Below are 24,500 nucleotides of genomic sequence, written 5' to 3'. Positions count from 1 at the left end.
AACCTTCAAAAACTGAGTGAACTCTTTGTTCTTTGCAAAGTAAATACAACAGCCTAGCATCTTCATTTCCTGGTTCATTGTATCACATAATGTCAGGCAGAAAACAAACTCCATGCCCTTTACTGTGTCAAAAATGACCATTTGACAACAGAACGCCCACCATCTAGTGCAACGGTTCCAGACCTTCTTGGTCTGAGATAGACTACTCTCACACCCCAGTCAGATCAACACACACCCCTTTATCAATCCCCAATGTCTCTTCCAAATGTCAAATGGATAACACTAGTCATTATATTGAAGTGGATGTTGGGCATTTTTGAACAATTGAACTGTCAATGTTTGGATTTGTTTAAAACACCTTATCAATACAACTTTAATGCTTATCATGCTGAAGCTTTTACTATTAGGACCTGACATTCTGATGACTTTCCAAAGCTGGTCTCAACCTCAGGCCATGATAATTACATGTCACTGTGATGACTTACACTGTTATTGCAGAGCGCTGCTGCTGGGTTGCACCTGCTGAGATCTATGCAGCTTTATCTGCACACTGTAATGGAGCTGTTAGCAGATAACACGCTCACTGCTTATTATTCCAGGCCTATCAGATCACAAAGGGCATCTGGGGAAAAACGGCAAGAGAGGGAGGAAGAAAGGGAGAGATGAAATGCCTCAAACACTCTTCTTTCCAGACCTTGTGTCTTCATCTGCAGTCAAGATCACAAACCAACATCTTTCCTACATGTAAAGCAGGATAGCTTTTTGCTTGTTAGAGAGGCCTGACAAAGGTGCTGTGTGGCGGGGGGTCTCCAACCTGGTTATGAGGAAAACCTCCCTGATCACAGAGACATTAATTAGTCCAATAGACAGTATCCTTCCTTTCACAGCTCAGCCCTCCTGCAGAGTTCTGCAGCCCGCCACATAGAATACCATATGGTGTGGCTTCGTGCCACTTTCTCCCATGGGCACCGGGCAACAAGCTTCAAATGGGCCATAACAGAGACAGAGGGTGATGCTGCAGGCTCCGTTGCCATAGTGTTTTGTGTGAAATTTTCTCTTGGGTTGCGGATCAATCCGATAATTTGTTACAGAGTACCGTACACGTCGCCTCCTCTCCGCTCTTTCCTGTGTGTTCTTCCTTCAGAGCACACCACCAGAGCACTGCGGTATTTTGCATGCACGTGAAGGAGCCTTAGATAGCCATGCTACGGATTCATTCTCTGTATCATGGCGGAGAGAATGTGAATCGGCCCATAGTCAAAAGTATTTTGAGTGCTGCCGTTCTCCTCGGACGATGGAAAGGCCTAGGCCAGGGGTGTGTGTGTATGTGCGGAGAAATTGTGGGGAGGAACGTAGGCGAGCAAACAAACACTGTCACACACACGCTGACTCACGTATTCCAGCCGCTGCCTCTTTGTGTGGCGGTGGTCTGCACCTGCAGCATGCCAGCCATGCTGATGCACAGACCCACAGTAGCTCTCCCTCCTCACTTTAAGCAGTCCATTAGCCAGCAGCAGCTGAGTGCTGCTCTAGCTAGCTGGGCAGCAGCAGGATGTGTTCAGCTGGCAGAGAGTGCTACCACTGAGAGCTAGCAGGAGGGCCATTTGTGCTGAAATAGAATATATTTAGGAGGCACTGACTACAAATGCTGTTTTCTTCTCCCTCACACATTATTCTGTTAGCTGTTTGGTTGTTTTAACGGGATACTTTTCTAATGCAGGACAATGCTGTTTAGCAGAGAAGGAAGGTTCTGTGACTAAAGTTCATGCTCTGTTATTCTCACATAATAATTAAAAAAATCAATTAAACAGAAATGAATGAAACACAAATAGCTATCTATCTTCTCCAAAAGTTTACTTACACCACTTAAAATGAACAAGGCCTCACAACCCCCTGTTTTCGTGACTTTACAGGGGTTAGGACCACCAGGTGGGGAAGTGATGCTCTGTAGTGGATTGCAGTTTCAACAAATCCACCAAAAAACACGGCACTGATTTTGAATTCAGTGGAATTAAAAAAACAAGGGTCCAGACTTGCTCATGGGAATCCCCCCAAAAAACGCTTGTGTATTGCCAGTAGATCCGTCCTGATCCGCTGAGATAAATACAGTAAAAGAGTGTGTCCATAAATCAGGGCGATCTGTGAAGAGATGAGCCCTACTGTGAGGGCTCCCTGACACCTACCATTTTCCTGTTGATTTACGGCGTTCTCTACGACTTCTGAGGGTGAAAGGAAATTGGAAGAACCAGCTTCGAGGTGACTGCTGTGTATATAAATGGCAGCTCTGTGTTAGGAGGCAGTTAGTTGTGTCCTTTCGATAGATATCCAAGGCTTGTGGCTCTGTTGGTCTCTCTGGATTTATTCTCACAGAGGACAGCTCTCTCCGATGAACTCTGTTACAAGGGCATGTGCTTGCGAAACGCACTTGAGCATGACCATTTGCATAATGTCATGCATATGAAGGTTGATGCAAGGCTTTGTTGTCACTTAGACGCAGCATGGAAATCCTCGCTAAATAAAAGCAATAACTTTGAGTTGAATAGAAGAAATTGGAACATAGATTGACCTTGAATTCATCGAAAATGCATAAAGAAAACATCACAGAAGATGAAAGTGTAATGAAAGTGTATTATTTTTTCCATGGAAACACATCGTGCTGAAGAATACACCTTGTCATTGGAAAGTGATCAAAATGAGGCTCTCAGTTAAAGCAGAGTAGATTTAAAAAAAAAAAAACCTGTGTAGATGAGTTTCCCTTAAAAAGGAAAACTAATCTGCGCATTGCACCAGCCAGGCAAACACTCAGAAACAAAGAAGGTATTGTATCAGTGCTTACAGTACAGCGGGGTCATGAGTTAAGACTCACAACTTCCTGGTTGGAAGGGATGGATTTCATAACAGACTTATGTATTAATCATACTGTTAATAAACTGTCTTCATTTGGCTTTTTGTAAATGTTTGTTATGGCTTTATTCAGAGATGACATGACAATGACAATATCAAGGAAGAGTATTGTCCACAGTTGTTTATTGAATGCTGTCACATTAAAGCTGCACCTTTTGTCAAAAGATTATGTGTAATGTGAAAGGGGTTGCTCGTAGTGACAGACTTATGTATACAGTTCCTCTCATGGAGCATTTTAATGTTCCTCAGCGCATTGTTTTGATTTTATGGCCCTCTATGGCCCGCAGCTTTACTGTTTTAGTCGTTGTTGGTCGAAGGCAAATCAGAGCTAAGAGGAGTCTGGCTTACTGGATGTACAGTGCAAAAATACACAATGACATTCAACAAATAAAATACAGGAATCCTCCATCACTTCTGCTATCTCTTTTGCAAAGGCTCTGTCGCTACATCCAGGGGTTAGCACCACCCAAGATAATGTGATTTAAGAAAATAAAAATGACCCATAGTGCCCCGAACGCCCCATAAATGTTAACTAACTTGCATCCGTCGGGTCTTATATTGTATCCATCATAGCACTATGGTCACTTTATTTTTCAGTATTCATCTGTTACACAGAGCTAGCATATACTTAGACTGCTGTTTTCCTGCCATGCACCACTATCACTTTATTATTTAGCTTATAGTTATATATTATATTTATACTCTATTACTGCACTTTAGCTGCACTACGTCTGCTCATTACACACATGTATCATGTCTGACCTCATCTGAATCCGATCACTGTCCACTTATATCTTTTCGGCACTACAGTTCTGTTTATACCTGTTTCAACAGCCTACTGCGTGTTTACATTGTTTACATCATATACATCCGTTCACATGTCTGCTTACATCTGATACACACATGTCTTTCTACATCTCACGCCGACGATGTTCTCTGTATCTAACCTGTACTAACACACTAACATCCTGACACTTATTCTACCTGTACTAACACACTAACATCCTGACACTTACTCTACCTGTACTAACACACTAACATCCTGACACTTATTCTAACCTGTACTAACACACTAACATCCTGACACTTATTCTACCTGTACTAACACACTAACATCCTGACACTTATTCTACCTGTACTAACACACTAACATCCTGACACTTATTCTAACCTGTACTAACACACTAACATCCTGACACTTATTCTACCTGTACTAACACACTAACATCCTGACACTTATTCTACCTGTACTAACACACTAACATCCTGACACTTATTCTACCTGTACTAACACACTAACATCCTGACACTTATTCTACCTGTACTAACACACTAACATCCTGACACTTATTCTACCTGTACTAACACACTAACATCCTGACACTTATTCTACCTGTACTAACACACTAACATCCTGACACTTATTCTACCTGTACTAACACACTAACATCCTGACACTTATTCTAACCTGTACTAACACACTAACATCCTGACACTTATTCTAACCTGTACTAACACACTAACATCCTGACACTTATTCTACCTGTACTAACACACTAACATCCTGACACTTATTCTAACCTGTACTAACACACTAACATCCTGACACTTATTCTACCTGTACTAACACACTAACATCCTGACACTTATTCTACCTGTACTAACACACTAACATCCTGACACTTATTCTAACCTGTACTAACACACTAACATCCTGACACTTATTCTACCTGTACTAACACACTAACATCCTGACACTTATTCTTCTCTTACACTTTATCCTTTTTGTCAGGTTGAAATGTTTTGTATAGTTGCACTGTCGTTATTTGCTGCTCTGTGTGCCCTGAATTGCCCCCCGGTGACAAATAAAGTTTTTTGAATTGAAATCCAGATCATATTTGATATGTGGAGATAGGTCTGGCAATGCAAGTTCAAGAGTAGAGTAAATATTTGGCTTGCATTTGTTGGGTGACCAGAAACTCTAAATGGATTTTGCTACATGTCTGGGGGATGTGTAAATAGAGAACTGTTAGCTGCCACCTTCACCATGTAGAAAGAAAGCCTTTTGTGGTCATTGTACAGAAAAAAGAAACAGGAATACACCATAAAACAAAACAACTTCAGCAAACAAACATGCAATCGACTTTAAATTTTAATATGAAATAAAGTCACCAAAATCAGTGAATTCAGGTTTAATGTGAAGGCTACAGTGACAGGCTTTGTTAAGCATATTCAATATTAATAATGTATGGACAATTTACTACATTTTAGGAAGATTGCTGAGGCTTTTGCATAAAAGTAAAGGCTATCAAAGATATCTTAAATTGTCATCCCATCAAAATCTGAATGGGGCTTTAATGGCAGCCTGTGCTGTCAACAAATACACCTGCAATCATGGCCTGCTTTCAGATCCACTGCAAGGTAGTTGATTTATTTCTACATAAAAATAAACAGAATCTCAACGTACAGTAAACTGTGAAAAAGGGTGCAGGAGTGAAAGGTAATGGAGAGGCTTGTTAACACATCACTGTTGAAGGGGGGAAAGAAACCCCGCTACACTATTGAAGTAAATACAAGTTGTATACATGAGAACAAAAAGAAAAAAGAATATAGACCTAATGGATAAAGTGGAATCAAAGGGAAAGTGAGAGTGTGTTGCGTATTTCTTCAAAGGGAAAATGAAGGTGAGACAAATTGTGTGTGCCATGTGGAGGCAAACCTTCAAGCAGTTTGGGTCATCAGACGTGTTGTGTTTGACATTGTGGACGGATTCTGATTTATTGACAGCATGACGGACAGAGCTTTTTCAGTTGTGGCCCCTAACTCATGGGATGCTTTACCCTTTCACATCAGAGCAGCTGAAACTCTGGAGCATTTAAAATCACTTTTCAAGACCCACTTCTTCTCATTGGCCTTTAACTCACCCTGACCTGGTATTTTTAATTTTTTAGTATAGCTTTTAATTAGAGCAATTGTTCTAACACGCTGACATGTTATTTTTATCTCTTAATATAGCTTTTATTTGTTTTTACATTTTCTTAGTAATTCTCACAGTTATTATTGCCTTTTCTTATTGTTAATGTCAATGATTTATGCTGTTTTTATCTTTATTGTTAGCACTTGACTACGCATGTTGTGCAGCTCATTGGGCAACTAAGGTTCTTATCTTGTGTTATAGGTTTGAACTTGTGAACTCAATGGAAAGAAGGGACTTTCTGATGTACGTTTTAATAAAGACACTTTCTCAGTCTGCTTGTTGACAGTCGCTAAGCTAACAAATAAACTCGGACTAAGGCTGTGTGAGGGGTAGGGGCGAAAAAAAAAAATACAAATGGGCACCAATTGCATGCCGTAGGGCACTAGCAAGTAGAAAGCTTTCTAGCATGGTGTCTTCATCATATTTCCTACACGGGGAGGGCAACCTCGAGGGCACTTTTACCAAAGGAGCATCCAAGAGGACACTTCTGTGGTACCCATCGGTGTGTACAACTTGATTTTTATCTTTCTGTGATCAAACGACCTTTAACCATACTACACTAAAACAGTAAAAACAGTTGTGCAGTTTCATCCAGGTGCAAAAATGAATGATTGTAACATTGTTGAGACTGCACTGACCAGTTTTGTTATTTTTTTGTCAGCAGCACTTAAGCAGCACCAAAGCCAAGAAAAACGGTTGTAATTATGGTCGTAAACTGCAGGAAATCATTTTGACTTGTAGATTATAGAGGTGGAGAATCGGGTTTGGGAAGTGCAACCATTGTGAAGTGTCTCATTAACTGGAGCACAGCGGAGGCTTCACATAAGACAATTACACACCGGCCTTTGAGAATCTGACTGTACTCTTTGACAGGAACTGATCAAGCACATGTGCTCGCGTTTGTACGCATTATGGCTCACTCAAGATTAAATTACAACATATTGTCTGCATCTGATAGGGCAACACTGGAACACACTTTATTTTTCATTATTAGAACGAAATAATTATTTCCATTTGGAGAAGAGAATTCGAGCTTATGCCATGAAATAATTATTATTTAGACTTAAAGTGGGCGGTAAGTAAAAACAAACTGCTTCAAGATATAACGTGGAGGAGACTGACGATGTGTAGCTTCACTCATTAGAGACTAAAGGGTACAGTATGTCAAAAACAACATTTGAATGGCATTATAGGCTTTTAAGTAGCGTAGATCTGTGTGTCATATTTATGATTTGAAGGATTAAGCACAGCTTCGACATTGTGCTTACAAGCCAACAAGCTTTGTCTTTCCACCATGTGTCTCCCTGCCCTCAAGGTTCATGATGATGCCTGTTATAACCACCCATGTTCTCCCACACACGTCCTCATTTCTCTGCTGTAAACTCCCGTTAGCATGCTCTGAAACTGCCATATTTGCCCTTAGCTATGCTACTTTTGCTCATTTATTACAGTGAGAGCGGCAACCATAGAAGAAGTGTTAGGGGGAAGTGTGAAAAACTTTGTATTTGTAGTCCATGAGGTATGTGGCATCTGGCAGCTTCAGGGACAGCTCCGTCAGCGGTGAGCTGTCCCTTCTCGTGCATGCACCAGTGGTCTCCAGCGCAGCATGAGAAAGGTCAGCTTCCATTAGATGCGCTCTGACAGAATGATGTCTCCACAGCAATTTATACAGTCTGCCGCTGGCTCTTGGTAATTCTGCTCACTCTCTGTGACAGTGTGTGTTGATATTCATCTGAGAACAATGCACCTTTAATTTAGCAAAGTTCTTAAGTTTGTGCTGCTTTTCATAGGGATGTCTATTCTGCTGAGAGAAAGGTGAGCATGTGTTATTACTACAGCTGCACACAGGAATCTTTTTTGCTCTGAGGGTGATTCCAGACGTATTGTAGGAATGTGAAGCTTGAAGAGCCACGCTGTATTTTACTTTAGCCTCAGTCCTTCCACTCAGGCCCCATCTGTCATCATCCGTTGGCTGAGGCTCACATAGGAAAATAAGCAGTGCAATGATGGGGCATTCCTGTGAAGAGAGGTGTCAATTCTGTAACGTCATCTTAGGAAAAGAATACTACTAAAGTGGAAAAACATGCTGCATCTCTTAATGCATGGTGCGTTGAAAAGAAAAATGCTCTGAGCGATGCCTGTGTGGCTTTCAACAGTACAGTTGTCAGTGTATGATGGGCTGTATGTGTGAAGTTAGTGAATGAGAGCAGTGTCCTTGATACTCCCATTCTTGTCTCTGAGTGACTGTATGAACTGTCGCTGACACATTGCAGTGTTGTAGATCAGTGGGGCCGAGACATGCCAGACAGAAGCTCTGCTGCTTTCTAGGAGCAAGAGCCACAATAGTTGACAGCATGATGAGGTGTTTCAATTTCACTGGCCAGTACAGTAACACATGCTCACTGAACTTATATGTACAGAAAGAAGAGAAAGAAACGCTGTATGCATGAACATGGTTGCTCCGGCAGAGTTGAGAAGTGGACAAAGTTAATGGCTTGGATTTTACGAAAATAAAGGAAATAAATCAAAAATTACTCACATTTAAGACGCTGGAATCAGAGAATTTTGTCTTTAATTGATTATCACAATAGTTGGTGATTTAAAAGCTGACTAATCGATTAATCTTTGCTCACTTGTACATATGTGCTGTATATCATCACTGTCACTTCACTATCAAAAGGTAATACTGTAAATTCTTTCCACTTTTACTTGCCATTAATGTTGTCTCACTCATAATGAGTTCATATTTCACCTGACATAAATACAAGCAGATGTACAGCGCTCCTCTGCTCCACCTCAGGTTTGTTTGGATAGCTTTTTTCCCTTAACAAATCATCATCTGCATTTTGTGTTAACTCTGGTTATCTTTGTTTGATGTTAAAATTTGTTTGATGATCTGAAACCTGTACTGTAAGTGTGACAGGAAACGCAAGAACAGAGGAAATCTGTAAGGGGGCAAATACTTTTTCACAGCACTGTATGTGACCTTAAACTGGAAGATCAACTTCCTTGTTGTAAAAAATACTAATGAAGTGCACTTCCACAGCTATGACTGATAGGTGTAGCTGCAGGCCTGTATGTTCATTCACATAACTATACTGCAACATTTGAATCCCTATAGGGAATAACTCACAAGCTATGGGATGTATTGTAGTAGCTATTGTGTTGTCTTTCTCTTTTGTCAGTGCAGTGCTCTTTGTGACTGCATTTGTGCGCTCAGTGCATGCTAATGGATAAAGGTCATTAAGACCATGGAGTATACAATAGAATTAGAGTTGTGTATCGGCCAAACAGCGCTGACTGTGCTTGCCAGGGCTCAAATGAGAAGCAGGCTATGTTAGCGTTTGCGTCTCTGCCTCAAACTCCCCCTCCGTCCCTGTGTCCAGCTGCATGCAGCTCTTCCACCACTAACCAGAGGGGAAGCTGCCTTTGAGTCGCGATGCCAAGTCAGCATATTTCCTCCCCCTTGCCATTTCTTATCGTTTCCGTTTATCCCTGATCCCTCTGTCTTTACGGCCACCTCATCTTTTGCCCTCCCATTTTCCCTCCTTGTTCAGTTCGTCTTTTGGTTTCTCTGTCACTCCACTGAAGAGAGACGAGCAGCTGTGGAAAAAAAAAGAGCGCTCTATGTCGTTACCATGGCAACTGCATCTCACTGAGCCAGTACTCTTCCACAGACATGCGTGCGCCCTCTCTCATTCTCCCTCCACTTGCCTTGCTTAGATTAAAGCTTTCTCCTGATGAGAATGAAGAGAAACAAGGGGAAAGACTGCACTTGTTAGGGGAGGATAGTGTTTCATATCCCTCCAAGGAAACAATGTGCTTTTCTCTGTGATGAATTATTATTACTGATATCAGATATCAAGGACACACTTTGTCAGTGAACTGCACACAGTGTACAACAAAGGAAACTCTTGCACTATAAGGAGCTTTCCTCTCCTCTGCAAAAGGTCTCGGGCGCTGAGTTGACAGAGGTGATTGTGGGTAATGGTCTGGTACAGGAAACTAATGCATTTGCAGGGCTCCACTGCCTCGCTCGATGACATTAATCTGTATTCATTTGGCAATTAATCTCATTTCTTGAGATGTCCCAATTAGGGACCATTTACCACAAACTAACTCTGAATTATGTGATTTGTATTCTCAGCGATGTGTACATGTGTGCATGTCTTTTCAAAGGGCTTTTTCATTATTGGCTGCCATGTATCGTTCACAACCTTTATGACCACCTCAAAGCAACAGTAACTATTGATCTAGGTACAGTATGGTAAGAAAACCTGTCATGGTTGCCTGTGTGCTTGTTAATGTGTGGAGAGCAGAAGTGAGAAATGTCAGAACAGTAATGGCTATACGTGCTGTTTTCAGATTATTTGTTTCTGTGAACACAGCACAGGTGAGTTAGGTATATTCACAGAGACAGCTGTAGATGAAAGCATTGTGTCATGTAGCCCAGATGGTTGTTAAGTGAGGGGGGACATCAGCGTCTGTTGGACTTGGACCGACTGAGAAAGTGTGCACCTGTAATGCACACAGGGGAGACGCTCGTTATTTTCAGCTTGACTGACTCAGGACTGGGACGTGAAAGCAATAACAAAAAGACACGGCAGCTCTGAGTGTTTTCTTCCTTTGCCATCGAAACGATACTCGATGGAGTTTTCCTTCTCCAGTCAGGGGGTTTATTTGTCAGTTATATTCAGAATTCATCTAGTGAGGGAAAATTGATTTAGCAACCTTTAGCTCAGTGCCCAGCTAGACCAGACAGCAGGGGTAAAATGAGGCCCTGAGTGGACGTACCACTCCACACTTTACTTTTGTCCCCAGGGACAGGAATTAATTTCTGTCAAATCTCTGTGGTTGTAAGTAATGGGACTGTTGTAATATCTTAGCAGAGGAGAAGGAGGAGTGAGGGAGCATGGTTTCACACTTCTTTAACCATGTGCAATGTGTTAAGACCTTTCCTGATTGGGAGTTGAAGGGGGGTTGTCTCTCCTCTGAACCAGTGTGAACCGGTTATGTTCCTGCATCAGTCGTCAGCCACGATCTCCTTTAACCCCCAGGTGCATTATGTGGCTGTGATTTGCTGCTCATGGGGCAGAGAGGCCTCCAGGGTCATTCAGAGACTGGATTAAATCCAAGGTCCTGGAGTATTGTCTGGGGAACCTTATAATAAACAGGCATTATTCCTATGTTGAGCAGATCACACTGAGGATATGTTCACACATTATGCGCCTTGTCTTCCTTGTATAAAAGGTCATAGAAGAACAAGTGCCAGGGTCATAACCACATTTTCATCTTGTGGGCAATCCACTGAGTGTGGAAAAATCCTCCCTGGGTCACAAATATATCCACAGGGCACCTTGTATTTTGTGTGTTGATGGGCGGCTTCTTTTTTTCTCACTTGCATAAATGGTCAAAAATTGACTATATGAACTTCACAATGAAGTGCAAATTTTCTGTCTATGGCTTTGTTTTTGATTCTCCACATTACACGGACATTGAACATTTATGCAGGGAGAAATAAATTGTAAGGAAGGCAGAGAAACCGTAGTCACGCACATTTAAGTACCCGGCCCATGTGGGCTTACAATACATCAGTTATTACATAAAACTCTACAGGCAACAAAATTATACTATATAGTTTTTCTAAGGTCTACAATCAAAATCTGACACAAAAGGGCTCCCTTCCTAAAACACAACTCAAGTCATTCATTATCATGCAAACAGAAGAAACCTGGAGACATCTAAAACACAGTATTGAAGGTTACAGTGATTCATATAAATTATCATATACGTTTCGTAAGATCCAGTGGAAGTATAAAATCTACGAAAGGGGCAATGAGCAGAGACTCCACAAAGTTATATAATAGGAATGAGTCCTAAAATCTGGAAATAAGTCAGCATTTTTGCATTTCCGGTTCACTCGTCTTGAAGTCAACATGTTTTTTGAATGGGGCTAGTAGCCTTAAATAAGGTCTGTGGTTAACACAAGCTTAAGTGATTTTAACTTTTAGTTCCACGACATAAAATACATCAGTCAGTAAATACCCCACTTGGGCGGCAGTAGCTCAGTCCATAGGTGACCGTAGGGTCGCTGGTTCGAGTCCCTATGTGGACCATGTATGGAGCGTGGACTGGTGGCTGGAGAGGTGCCAGTTCATCTCCTGGGCACTGCCAAGGTTCTGTTGAGCAAGGCACCAAACCCCCAACTGCTCGGGGCGCTGGTCACTGGCAGCCCCCTCGCTCTAACATCTCTCCTTAATTGCATGTGTATAGGTCCTGTTTGTGCATGTGTGTAGTTCGGGCCTGTGTGTGTGTGTGTAACATGTTTAATAATAAGAGTGAAAAAATTCAATTTCCCCGTGCGGGGTAAATAAAGTAATTCTTCTTCTTCGTCTAAGAGATGCTGGTAGATGTAGCTGTTTGAACCTATTTATGTCAAGCTGAGATAAACATCTCCTGGCTGAAGCCCGGCCTTATATAATCAGTTTAAATAGCCACAGGAAGTAGGGGTGCTGGGGATGCTATAGCCCTACCCCCAAATGGCATCATGTGGCGGGTCTGTGATGTTGTATGTGTGAAATATTATTAACTATTACCTATTATTATTTTTTTGGCATGTGTCTTTATTATTTTTGTATTCTATTAAAGCCAGTATTTCTGCACAGTTGCAATAAAGATTAGGCTACACTAATATTATTAGTATTATATTATTTGTAGATTTAGGGCGCACTCACACTGTCCTTCCGCACCGCGACCCGGGCTTTAGGGTACTTGCCCCCCCTCCCTCTCCCCCCGCGCCCCAGCCCCGTTTGTACTCACACTGCCAGGGCCTCGGCCAATGCTTCTTGCTGTCCATACGTCATCACGCCGTAACACGTCACTCGCCTTAGATTACAGTGGTGGCTGTGTAGGAGTTTTTTTCCATCTGTTGTGATCCTAACAATACTAGTAACAGTACACTGTAAAGTCCAAAAGTCAAAATTGATTGAAAAAAAGTATCAGTATGTTGGCCTATAACAAGTGAGCCGCACCCCCAAGTCAAAATACATTCCTCTCTGTATGTTCACACCCACTCATGAATGATAGTCTTATCAGTCTTCTGGTTTCACACCTTTGTGCCTTTGTGCCATGCCTTGCACGGTTGATAGGCATGAGTTGTGCTCATGGCCTAATTCTTAATTTTTTTTCGGTAATCGTCATCTGAGTGCTAGAGCCTGTCTTGCTTAAATAGATGATTATTATCTGGCTCAGCGAGGAATTTTATAATTAAAGTAAATGTCCTTGACGGCAATGGGAATTATGTCTGTGGAAATTGTGTTGTATCAAGGCGCTACAGCTTTTAGAATTTGTAATAATAAAGGTTTAATCTTTGCACCAGTGCTGTTATTATTTTGGGGTGAAGGGATTCGTTTTCTCGTCTCCAGCTGCAGCTGCCGCCACCATCTCAGCTCTTTGATGTTGAAAAAAGCATGCATTTACACGTTTGACATGGCATTTTGAAGAAATGCTCTACTCACTTGAGACCCTGTTTGAAAATGTTCTTTGTGGTCTTGTCTTTTCTCAGCTTGGTGTTATTTCGCTGAAGAGACAGAGGCCGTCCCTGAGTTCGAGGTAAGGTGAGCAAGATAGGAGTCATCCCAGACAGCAGGCATGCAGGACTCAGCCTCGGACAGCAAGATGGCCAAACAGGTCAGCATTTCCCTAATTAAACACGATAGAGGTGACCTCAGGTGGACCCCATAGGACGTTATTTCTGAAAAAAATGCTGTATGTATAGTAATGAATGGGGAGCGCAAGTTATTTTTAGATCCTGTTTGAATTTTGCCATGAATTACACATATGATGTTTGTCAATTTAAGAGACTTTTGCAAGTCAAGAAAGTTAGACGACCTCGTGGTTTTGTCGTAATACCAATTAGTTCTGTGTGAAACTGCTCAGTGAGTTACATCTCGCACAATATGTCACCTAGCTTGCTTGCTAGCTGACTTGTGTTACACAACACATGTGAGATTGTGTTTTATCCAACAACTCTCATCCACTGGGAAGCGATAGAACAACCTTTCTAATTATTATTAGTAGTTGTATTTTCAACAGTTTTACATATTTTACATATCTGTACATATTTTTAGGTCCCATGGTGGTCCAGCGGAGTGTCTTTGTCTCTCTGTGTATTACTGCTAAAGCCACAGATTTCTCAGTGGTTGTGTCAAATAAAGAAAGGGCGCACTCACACTGTCCATCTGTACCGTGCCCCGTGTTTTAGGGTACTTGTCCCACAACCCCCCCTCCCTCTCCCCCCGCGGGCCAGGCCCGTTTGTACTCACACCACCTGGGCCTCGGCGAATGCTTCTTGCTGTCCATACGTCGTCACGTCGTAACACGTCGTAACACGTCGTAACACGTCGTAACACGTCGTAACACGTCACACGCATTGATGACGTCATCGCGATGCGTCGCTTTGTTTACAAATCTTTCCGTAGACCTCGGAGTTTTTGTGCGTCTTGTCGACTGTTTTTGAATATTTTCATCGACCAAATCTGCAGTAAACACTCCACCTCTGCATCACACCAACGTGAACCTTTCGCCGCCATTGTTTTAAATGTCCGCGCATGGTCCCTCCTTCTTTTTTCTAGGTCCGAACATGTGCACATAAAATTACATCAGAACCGCCGTAGGCCTCATGCTAGCGCTCGTACACGTGCGCACGCTCGTGCTCGTACATGTGCAAACATACTTTACAAAAGCCCACCTCTCCCAAACGGGCCGTGCATAGGCGCGGTACGGTTGCATTCAAACTGGTCAAACGAACTAGACTTTAGCCATGAAACGTGCTTGTGCACGGTATGGATGGATAGTGTGAGTCCTAAATGAAATAGGAGCTTTTACTTTACAAGATATGAGCTGGAATAGGTGTCGAAAGTTCTATCAGCTATGGAAGTTTGTGTAATTTGATGCTAGCTTCAAACTAGTGATTTACTAAATCATTAGTTAAATTAAAACCTTTAAAACTTAATATTAATAATAAAATATTTGACATAAAATCAATCAACTTTGTAAACAGGAAGTCACTCTAGCATCACAGGCTGTAACTCAACTGCCAAAAGTAACAGTTTAATAGGCACAACAATACTGAACTGACAATCATTTGAAAGTCGGACTGTTTCAGAATACATGCAGGAATATGGTTGTTCAGAGTTAGCTAATAGTATTAATGCCATTTAATATGAGCACCTCACTGAATGTTTAACATAACATTTTTAGGTAGGCTATATTATTATGTATTGTTATTTTTGCTCAATGTCATTTAAAATCTTCCCAGTTTATGACTTATCAGCCATAGCTAGCAGCAGTGACACCTGGCAGTTAGCCTACTGGGTGTAAATAATAGGTAACAACTAATGAGAACTGTTAATATGTGTGTTGTGCAACCAATTAATATAATAATAATCTTTAAACTTAAAACTAAGACAATATGAACCTGCAAAGAGATGATGCAAGCTGATTAAAATTTAGCATTATTTGTGTATGTTGCCTCAACATGAAGAAGAGGACACTGATTATGTTTTATCTGAATGTATTAACTCACAGTATTGCACCAATTGTCCCTGGTCTGAAGCAGTCTTCAAGTCTTTGTTCCAAAAAGAGTCTAAAGAGTCTATGATACATGGATAGTTTTGCTAATGATTACTGTGATTGTGTTTTATTTCAGATTTCTGTTTTGTCCTGTAATGATTAGTCCAATAACTGGGAGTCAATGCAATCTATAGTCGATCTACATCATACTGTATGTTTTTCAGTATTTGAATTAGCAGACAATGGACACTGAGCCTAAAATCCAATATCCAAAGCAACAATGCTGACTCTACACCATTGACTTTCTCTTAGGCCATTACAACCAGATAACTTAATCTCAAGGCACTGCCCTGATACTGATACAGGTTTTAATACTCTGTGTCTATAACTGTGTTATCTGACTTCCCTTTTTTTATACTTATAAATTAAGGAACAGAACTCCAAGCATCTGGATGAACACAGAGAAACAGACGACATGTCAGAGAAGATGTCTCCAAGCAAGAACCTCAAATCTCCCCAGAAAGGCTCCAAACGACTTAAAACGTCCCCGTTCAAAGTGACCCTGCTGGACTCGTCTGAGTTTGAAGGAGAAATTGAGGTATGCCCAATAGAAAACAATTTGTGGTAACATGTTTTTTAGGATTAGCCTTAAAATGCTTTGAGCAAACCATTGAAAAGCATTTTTCCCTTTGTAGTTACTGTCCTCTTTGGGCAGTTGTTTGTGTCGTACCGTGCTACACTGAGCGGATAAAACAGGCAAAGAGAATAAAAGAGAGGGCGCCATGCTGAGAGCTCACCACGGGGGTGAAGCCAAAGCAATGTTACACATTTCTGTAATACACACAGTGGCACAAATACAGTGCGGCATGAAAGTCTTCAGTCTACACTATATATCTATTGTTATTACTCCAGCAGTGTGAAAAAGGACATTTCCCGCTTTCTTGGAGAAGAAAATGAAGGCATGCATAAGAAAGGAGACAAAAGATGGATAAAAGTGCATTGCCTTAAATAAATACATGGAAATAAACTAGATATTTTGGAGCTTTATGACGAGCAGAAGCATACATTTCTGGCAAAATAGGTCCATCTTCCTTCTAAAATATGTTTTGCAGGATTGTGGAGGAAGAAATCCATTTCCTATTACTTGACAGACTTGACTATTTTAAGCTTTTTCAACTTATGATTCCACTAATTGAGAATCTATCTATCCACCCGAAATTCAAGACATGATGCACCTGTCTGGCACCGCTGCCTCTGTACCTGAGATGAACAAGTAAAATCAGCCAATTTGTGGCAGCCAGCCTATGTCACAGCCCAGTGCGTTGCCTCTGCATCTCTTCAGTAAGACTGTCTGATTTAGCGAGGACTGAAGGGTTGGTTATCAGTATCACTACTTTCTGAGCACCACTAAAAATGTGTTTGTAGACACGAGTATCAAAAAATGTCAGTATTAAAAGTTTGGCTGGGTATCTGTACTCTAAACCTTAAAGGTGCTGACAAAACAGTCAAATGATACCTAACTTTGATAGTTTTTGTACTAAGATCTAGAAAGAAAATCATTTTCATGGTTTTGCTCGCAGCCAATCACTGCAAGCGTTCTTCAGTTTAACGTGTCATGTGATTGGCCCACTATCTCAGTAGCTATAACAAGTTAATTCTGTGGTAACGTCAATGTATTTGGTGGAGAAGGCTGTTCAGCATGCCAAGATGCTTTCATTCACATCATGGGTATCAAATAATGAAGAAAAACAAGGTATCAAATGAAGTTCTCTATTGGTATCAGTCTCACTTTAAGGGTACTGGTATTGGTATTTTTTTTTTTTTTACCTAGCCTTAGTTTAAAGGTACACAAAGGTGCTTTAACTAAAATGACAAAATTGCCCATTGCCTTTCAAAGGAGTCTGTATGCTAATCCGGCAGCCCCTTCAGTAGGACAACAGCGTTTGTCAGCCCCTTGCAAAACAGTTACTAGTCATCCATACAAGAATTATTTATGGGACCGTTTTCTTATCTGCCCCCTTTATGGGTACAAATACCACAAGATTATAGAAAGTTAAAAGGCATTAACACTGACACAAGCCAAGTCGGCCACTTTGTATGTCCATTCATCCAAAGTCTTCTCTATGCTATTTACTACCTTTCATGTGCTTAGACTTAGACAAACTTTATTGTCATTCACACACATTTACATGTATACAAACGAAATTCCGTTGCAAGGCTCCAGAAACCACCAAAAAATATACAATATAAAAGGTAAATATAAAATATAAAAGGAGGCAAGATATAGACATATCTACAACAAATAAAATATAAAATAAAATATAAAATAAAATATAATATAGCATCCAAGTTGACAGAGTTGACAGCTGTTTGAAGTGAGTATTAGCAGCAGAATATTAAGTATAAATAATAAATAAACAGTGAACGGTGTAGTGAACAGTCTGTCGTTGTCTGTTGAGCCACAAGAGGTTGTGCGTCAGCAGAAGGTAAACCGAGCTTGTTTAGGAATAGTTTGACTTCCTACCTTCCCTGTGAGGTTGCCAGGCAACCCATAAAGACTCAAGTAAATCATAATGGCATAATCTAGCACATAATCCCCCATACAATCCCAATTTATCATTTACACAAATTGTAGTAATTAAACCAACAAGATATGACATGTTAGTCAGTTAACTCTGAGAGAAAGCAAACAAGGGCAATTCCTCATATGTCAAACAATTTATCAATGAATGCTCTCAGATTATTATTCTTGTTTACATATTCTTTGATCAAGTAGTTATAAATCTAAATCAGGATATTATAAAAACTGTCTCACCTCAAGATGTGTTCTGGGGCTCTCAAGTGTATCACACAATCTTCCTCTTGCCATGAAATTGTAGATGTGTAACTTAAATTTTTCCAGGCCTTGTAGCAGTAGCGGTGCTAGGATTTCAATTTTGAATGTGCCAATGTTACTTCGACTGGGCATGTTCTAATTATAGATGTTTCTTGCTAAAAACAAACACAAAACAGAAATATATGCATACCATAGTAGACTTATGTGTGATGCATAGGTCGTATAGTTTAGCCCTTTTTTTCTTGGCAAAACATTGATCATTTCACTGACACGATTCAGTTCAGAGCAGCTTCTTCTGCCTCCTCTTCTCTGATTTATAGCAGATCAAACCGACGTGTTAAGGCGCATACGGCCACCTACTGTACTTGTACTGGAGTGTGACTAGAGCTTTCTTATCGCCTGTCCCTCTTCAGGACAATGCGTACACTTTAGGGCCATAAAATGAAATTGTAAAATGCAGTCTGGAGTATGTCTATAATCTAAGATCGTCTCAACAAAAACGGGAATGCTTTCATGGCAATACTCAGTCAGGTAGGTTTTTTTTGTGTGTGTGTGTTTTTTTTTTTAACTCTTCACAACTTTATCGTTTTCTGGATATGACTATTCAATAATAACTATTAGACAATAACTGCAGCCTGGTAAAATCCATGAAATAAACAAATCCTTGCATCTTTAGTTACATGTGGTGACATATTTATTTGCAATGCACATTCAACAAAAATGTCACATGTATTGTACAGCCTGTAAATTTATACTTCTCATAGCAAAGCTCCATTTCTTTAGTCTGAACACTGTCTGTGGGTACCTGCTGAGTTTTAGGAGTTAGCCGCAGGTTCGTCTATAGCTGTTTGTCTGTCCCAGGACTCCCACCAATAGATCCCGGGGCAATGTGACGTCGAGAACGGGAGCTCGGCGGCGTCCCAGCAGCACTAGCATCATCATCAATGCTGTAGCTTCATTGAATTAGTCCGCTCTGTTAGCTTCGCTCGGAGTTGGCACTTGCTGCTGCTGCTGCTGCTGCTGCTGCCGTGGCTGTGATGATGATGACAAATATTCTGGTTCCCGCAGCGGCAACTCTGTTCTAACTCTTTTAAAAACATGTACAATGGATGATTGAGACATAATGGGACAATATCCTTAACACTGTGCCCAGTAATGGGTTATACTCTGAAACACTGGTCACGGACCTCTGTGGCTGACATAAAATGAACTGTTTTGATTTGGCCAAACTTTAACATTAATGTTAATAAATGTTGCTTTTACTTTTATTTTCTAAAACTGTAATTGCCCAGCTTTGGATCACTAAAGTATTTCTATACTATTGTAAAAGGGAAACATATTTTTGGTCTAATTTTTGTATTAAAATATTAATTATAATAATAAAAAAAATCTACACAAACTATTTTCTCCCAGTCATTTTTATTGATGGTACTGCAGATGTGGGTTGGCCCAGCGCCATATAACACACCGGCTGCCTTCTAGTCTGTGTTTAAAAGTTGAGATCCAAAGTTTATTATTATTATTATTATAGTATTGGGCCATTGAGCTGTTGGTATACTCTTTTATGGTAAATGAAAAAAGGTTCACATTCCCCAAACTAAAGTAGCAACAAAACAATAGTTTAGGTATCAATACTGATTTCCTCTTGACATTAAAATCCCTATAAGATACTGAGGGTCACAAGAGGTTCAGTGTGTCCAATAAAAGCCTTCAGCTCAGATTAGCTAAAGGAAATCTATAGTTATTACATGGTTGCAAGCCAGGTGCAGCCAAGGAGAAAATAGAAGAGCAATGTTATTATGAGCCACCCCTTAGGATACCTATGCACAAATGCATGCAACTTTGTGTGATGTGGTGCTGGGGGGACGGCTGATTTCATGTGTGAGTGTGTGAGATAAGAATATCAGGAATGCTGCACTTGCACCAACTGCTCCCTCGGCACTGTAAAAACATTCGGAAATACCTTTGGGCTTTTTTAGCACCAACAATAGTTAGCATTATGGTTATGAATGCTTTTGTGTCAAGTGCTCTTCCTAAATACTCACCTGCCCTTGCAGCACTGACAGCTAGTGACAGAGAAGGATGTATACAACAGCCTCCAGTCAGCCCATGTTTATTTTAGAATTGCAGTTCTGGGGAGAGTCTCAGACCTCCAGGTCATTGGCAAGCTTTGCTGTCACTTCCTGTCTATAATGACTGGGGTGGAACTCCATGCCATCTGAACCTCCCTTGTGCTTCCAGGAGTTACTAATAACACCATTGTGGGAAGGCAGGGCACACTTTGGAAGAGCTTTCCCTAGAGGAGGTGCCACATTCATGGGTTAATTATGACTCTTGTCATGGCTGCATGGCTGAGCCTCCCTGTGGTCCTCTGGCACTAGAGGAGGCACCACGCCCATACCCATTTCTCTCAACCGGCTTCCCCCTCTGCTCACTGGGGTATAATACGCCTGACTATGCATGGTCAAGCCTGGCTGGGCCAATGTGTAGAGCAAGGCTATTTTGGGTGGAAAGGAGTGTTTGCTGCTGGTTAACTGTCTTTTTACAATGCCAAGATTCTCTTGGGTGTCCATTCAGGTGGCATCACTGAGATCATTATTGTACAGAAAAGAGTCCAAATATACTGGATCACCTCAGTCATGGATTATTAAGACTCCACTTGCTGATTTTCAAAAAAAATGGTGCTGGCTATTGCTGATTATAATACAGTATGCTCTTACTTTACATTGACAATGCCGCGGTTAGGCACCAACCAATTGACATGATGAAAGCTTGTACATGCTTTTCAGGTATTTCTCCACAATTTGTTCACCTATAATGAGGCAAAGGTGAAATACGTTTAAGTCCAAGCCTTGAGATATTAAGAAACAATACAGCAAAGTGATAATACTTAATCTGTTTCCCTGGCAACTGCTTTCTCCATCTCCTTGTCACATCACAAAGTAGGCTCCAGGGGAGAAGCCATCATCTGTGTGTGATAGTATAATGCTATGTGTGTGAGGTTCAGTGTTAGGCCTAAAGATCAGCATACTTCTTCTGTGTTCTATATGTGTCACGAACGGTGACGGCGAAAACCAAAATGCTGACACAAACTCAGGAGACAGTTTCAACAGATTTAATGAAGCTTACTTCAAACAAAGGGGGCACAGAGAACGAGGGGAAAAGGAGTGGTAAAAACTGGTCACAGGGAATGAGCACAGGAGGGTAGTAAGCTGGGAGACAGGCAGACAGGCAGGCAGGAAGACAGGGAAACGGGCAACTGGAGCAAAAAACACAAGGAACAGTCACAGGTCAACAGGGAAACAGGCAACAGGAGCAATAAAACACAAGGAACAGTCACACACAGGTCCACGGAGGAGTGAGAGGAAAAAAACATCAACACAAGGATAAAGCCAGCGTTTGCTACGCGCTACCGCTCCTGCTGCTGCTGAAGTATCTGGAATAACGATCCGGCCCCGAATGAGACTCAGGTCCGGCTTAATATACAGGGAGGCAGGTGATTAGTGCCAACGAGATCCACGTGGATCAACCTGCCGGGAAAACCAGCTCACAACAGGAAAACAAAGAAAGGGGAGCACATACAGGAAAACATCAACAGAGGGAGACAAAACACAGAGACAGAAGGGCTGTCATGATAGAATCATGACAATATGAGTCCATAAAAGAGATGATGATGTTGAGTCAATATTTCATTATATTATATCATATAAAATAAAAGTCTACTCCAGTTTTGATAAGATCATTCTCTTGTTTGAAACAAGCAAATGTGGTTACCAGTGCAGTAAATTACTTTCAATTGATTAAATTACAAACCAATCAATAATCAATTCAATTCAATTCAATTTTATTTATAGTGCCAAATCATGAAAAAAGTTATCCTAGGACACTTTACAGAGTAGGTATAGACCACACTCTATATCAGTATGAGACAATTAAATTGATTAAAATGAAATAAGGGGTTAATCATAAAGCGACAGAATTGATTGAAGGCTGATTAAACACTGACAATAAGAGCTTGTACTTTGTGTTTAGTCCTTAGCAAATGTTAGCATGCTAGCACCTTAAACTAAAATGCTTTTAGCAAAGTAGAATACATCTTCAAAGAGCTGCTAGCACAGCTGTAGACATACAGTATAGCCTTGTTTATGAACAATGGATGGAGTTACTTCAAAGTATTTTCCTATGAAGTGTCTACATCATGTTGTAATCTGTAACCGATCTGTAATCCTTATTGTAGAGTCGATGTACAATACGTGCTATGCTGGTTGATATTTTTGTCACCATCAGAGAATAATGTCGGGTGTGATGATTATTGTGAGACTATAGATAGAAGAACCTTGACATTGTGCTAACAACAACAACAATCGTTCCGGACAACTAGCCTTGAATTACATTGCAGAGATATGTGAAGCCAGCAAAACTTGTTTGTTTCTGTTGTCATTATCAGTTGTAATGTTTAAGGATATATAGTTACTAGATTGTTCAGACCACATTGCGTTTCTTCTCTGCTTATTTTATGTACTATGTTGCTTTGCTAGCATCTTTGATGAATCAAATCTTTTGTTACAAACAGTGTCTCATTGCTAGTTTTTGGTAGTGTCATTTTCTTTAGTCACAACAGTTAAATTACTGCAGGTCTCCAAATTAACGTCAGTGAAAATGTTCTCAGTGAGATATACACATCAGACATGTATTTAACATTAATGAGATGAAATAGTATGTAGTTGTTCCCCATCCCCACACCGTTGGCTCAGCACCACTGCATCGTATGAACGAGATGCAGGAGTTTTCTACCTAGAAGTTATTATTAAAGGTTGATTATGGAGAATAAGCAAAACACTGCCATCTAGTGTCTCAAGAAAACAAAATCAAACAAAAATAATCTTTCTTTTTCTTCATATATATATATATATATATATATATATATATATATATATATATATATATACCTTATTTACTTATTGTCTGTATGCTATCATCTGTCTATGCCATGTTATATGTGTTCACAAGTACTGTACCAACTGCCTCCCATTCATATGCACGCATTCACGCACACACACACGCACACACACACACACACACACACACACACACACACACACACACACACACACACACACACACACACACACACACACACACACACACACACACACACACACACACACACACACACACACACACACACACAAACACACATACACACACACACACACACACGCATTCACACACACACACACGCACACACACACGCATACACACACGCATTCACGCACACACACACGCACACACATGCACACACACACGCACGCACACACACACACACACGCATACGCACACACGCACACGCACACGCACACGCACACGCACACGCACACACACACACACCACCTATACACATATTGTAACTTTTCATCGTATTCTGTTTATTCTGTTATCTGTTTTTATCTGTACTTTATGTCCACTTTCTGTATTTGTAATCCACATGATGTGATGTATTTGTCCCTCATGTCATCTTGTCTATGACTTAATACAATTGAAAAAAAAGATAAAAGTTCATTCAAGCAGTCGGGTTGCCAGGTTGGTCAGACCCCGTCCAGTAGCCTACAGGAGACAGGAGTCTGTTTGAGTCAGTTTGAACCCGTCCCCTCCGGCAAATCGCACCATAAAAACAAGTATTAGAGGAGTTTGACTGACAGTTAACGTTAGCCGTTAAGTTAGCTTACCGATCAAGGAGAAACGTAACCATTTGGACGTGTGTTTTAATGCTGTTGAACTCCTCTATCTCAGTCCATTGAATGAATGCTTGGCATATATTGACTCTCGTCTTTGCCCTTCTCCAGTCACTCAGCAATTTCATCCAGTGCCAACCTACAGCAACTGCACCACCCAACAACAGACAACCCTGGCAACCCGCAATGCTGGCCGTTATTGGCTGCTACATTGTAAACAAAATATGACAGAAAGTCTTTGTCAAACCCGTCAAAAAAAATTAAAATATTAATTCAGACTAAATATATTTATTTTTTATGGAAAAGCAATACTTTCATTCTGTACCACTAAAAATGCCCTGTGGGAGTATTATTTTTTTTTTAAATTTAGCTTTTATAAATATTTTACATTCTCAACCTTTAACAAACATTGCGATTGTTTCTATAGTTTGCGATCTATAACTGAGTGTCATGTTAACCATCTGAAGCCTGAGTATTA

At 40.7% G+C, this 24,500-nt stretch overlaps 1 protein-coding gene across 2 annotated transcripts in view; it reads left to right on the top strand.

Moving 5' to 3' along the window:
- Positions 1 to 24,500, top strand: part of LOC310965512 (band 4.1-like protein 1) — a 91,200-nt gene that overhangs the window by 31,482 nt on the left and 35,218 nt on the right. For both annotated transcript variants that reach the window (XM_083939169.1, XM_083939168.1), the window contains exons 2-3: positions 13,446 to 13,570; positions 15,885 to 16,052. In XM_083939169.1, coding sequence (XP_083795295.1) covers positions 13,532 to 13,570; positions 15,885 to 16,052 — 207 coding nt within the window. In that variant the 5' untranslated portion in view covers positions 13,446 to 13,531. The remainder of the gene's footprint in view (positions 1 to 13,445; positions 13,571 to 15,884; positions 16,053 to 24,500) is intronic.

The sequence above is a fragment of the Echiichthys vipera genome (genome assembly GCF_963691815.1).
Source record: "Echiichthys vipera genome assembly, chromosome: X".
In the NCBI taxonomy this organism is placed as follows: domain Eukaryota; kingdom Metazoa; phylum Chordata; class Actinopteri; order Perciformes; family Trachinidae; genus Echiichthys; species Echiichthys vipera.
The sequence above is the reverse complement of the archived record's forward strand: the minus strand, read 5'-3'. Positions and strand labels throughout refer to the sequence as shown.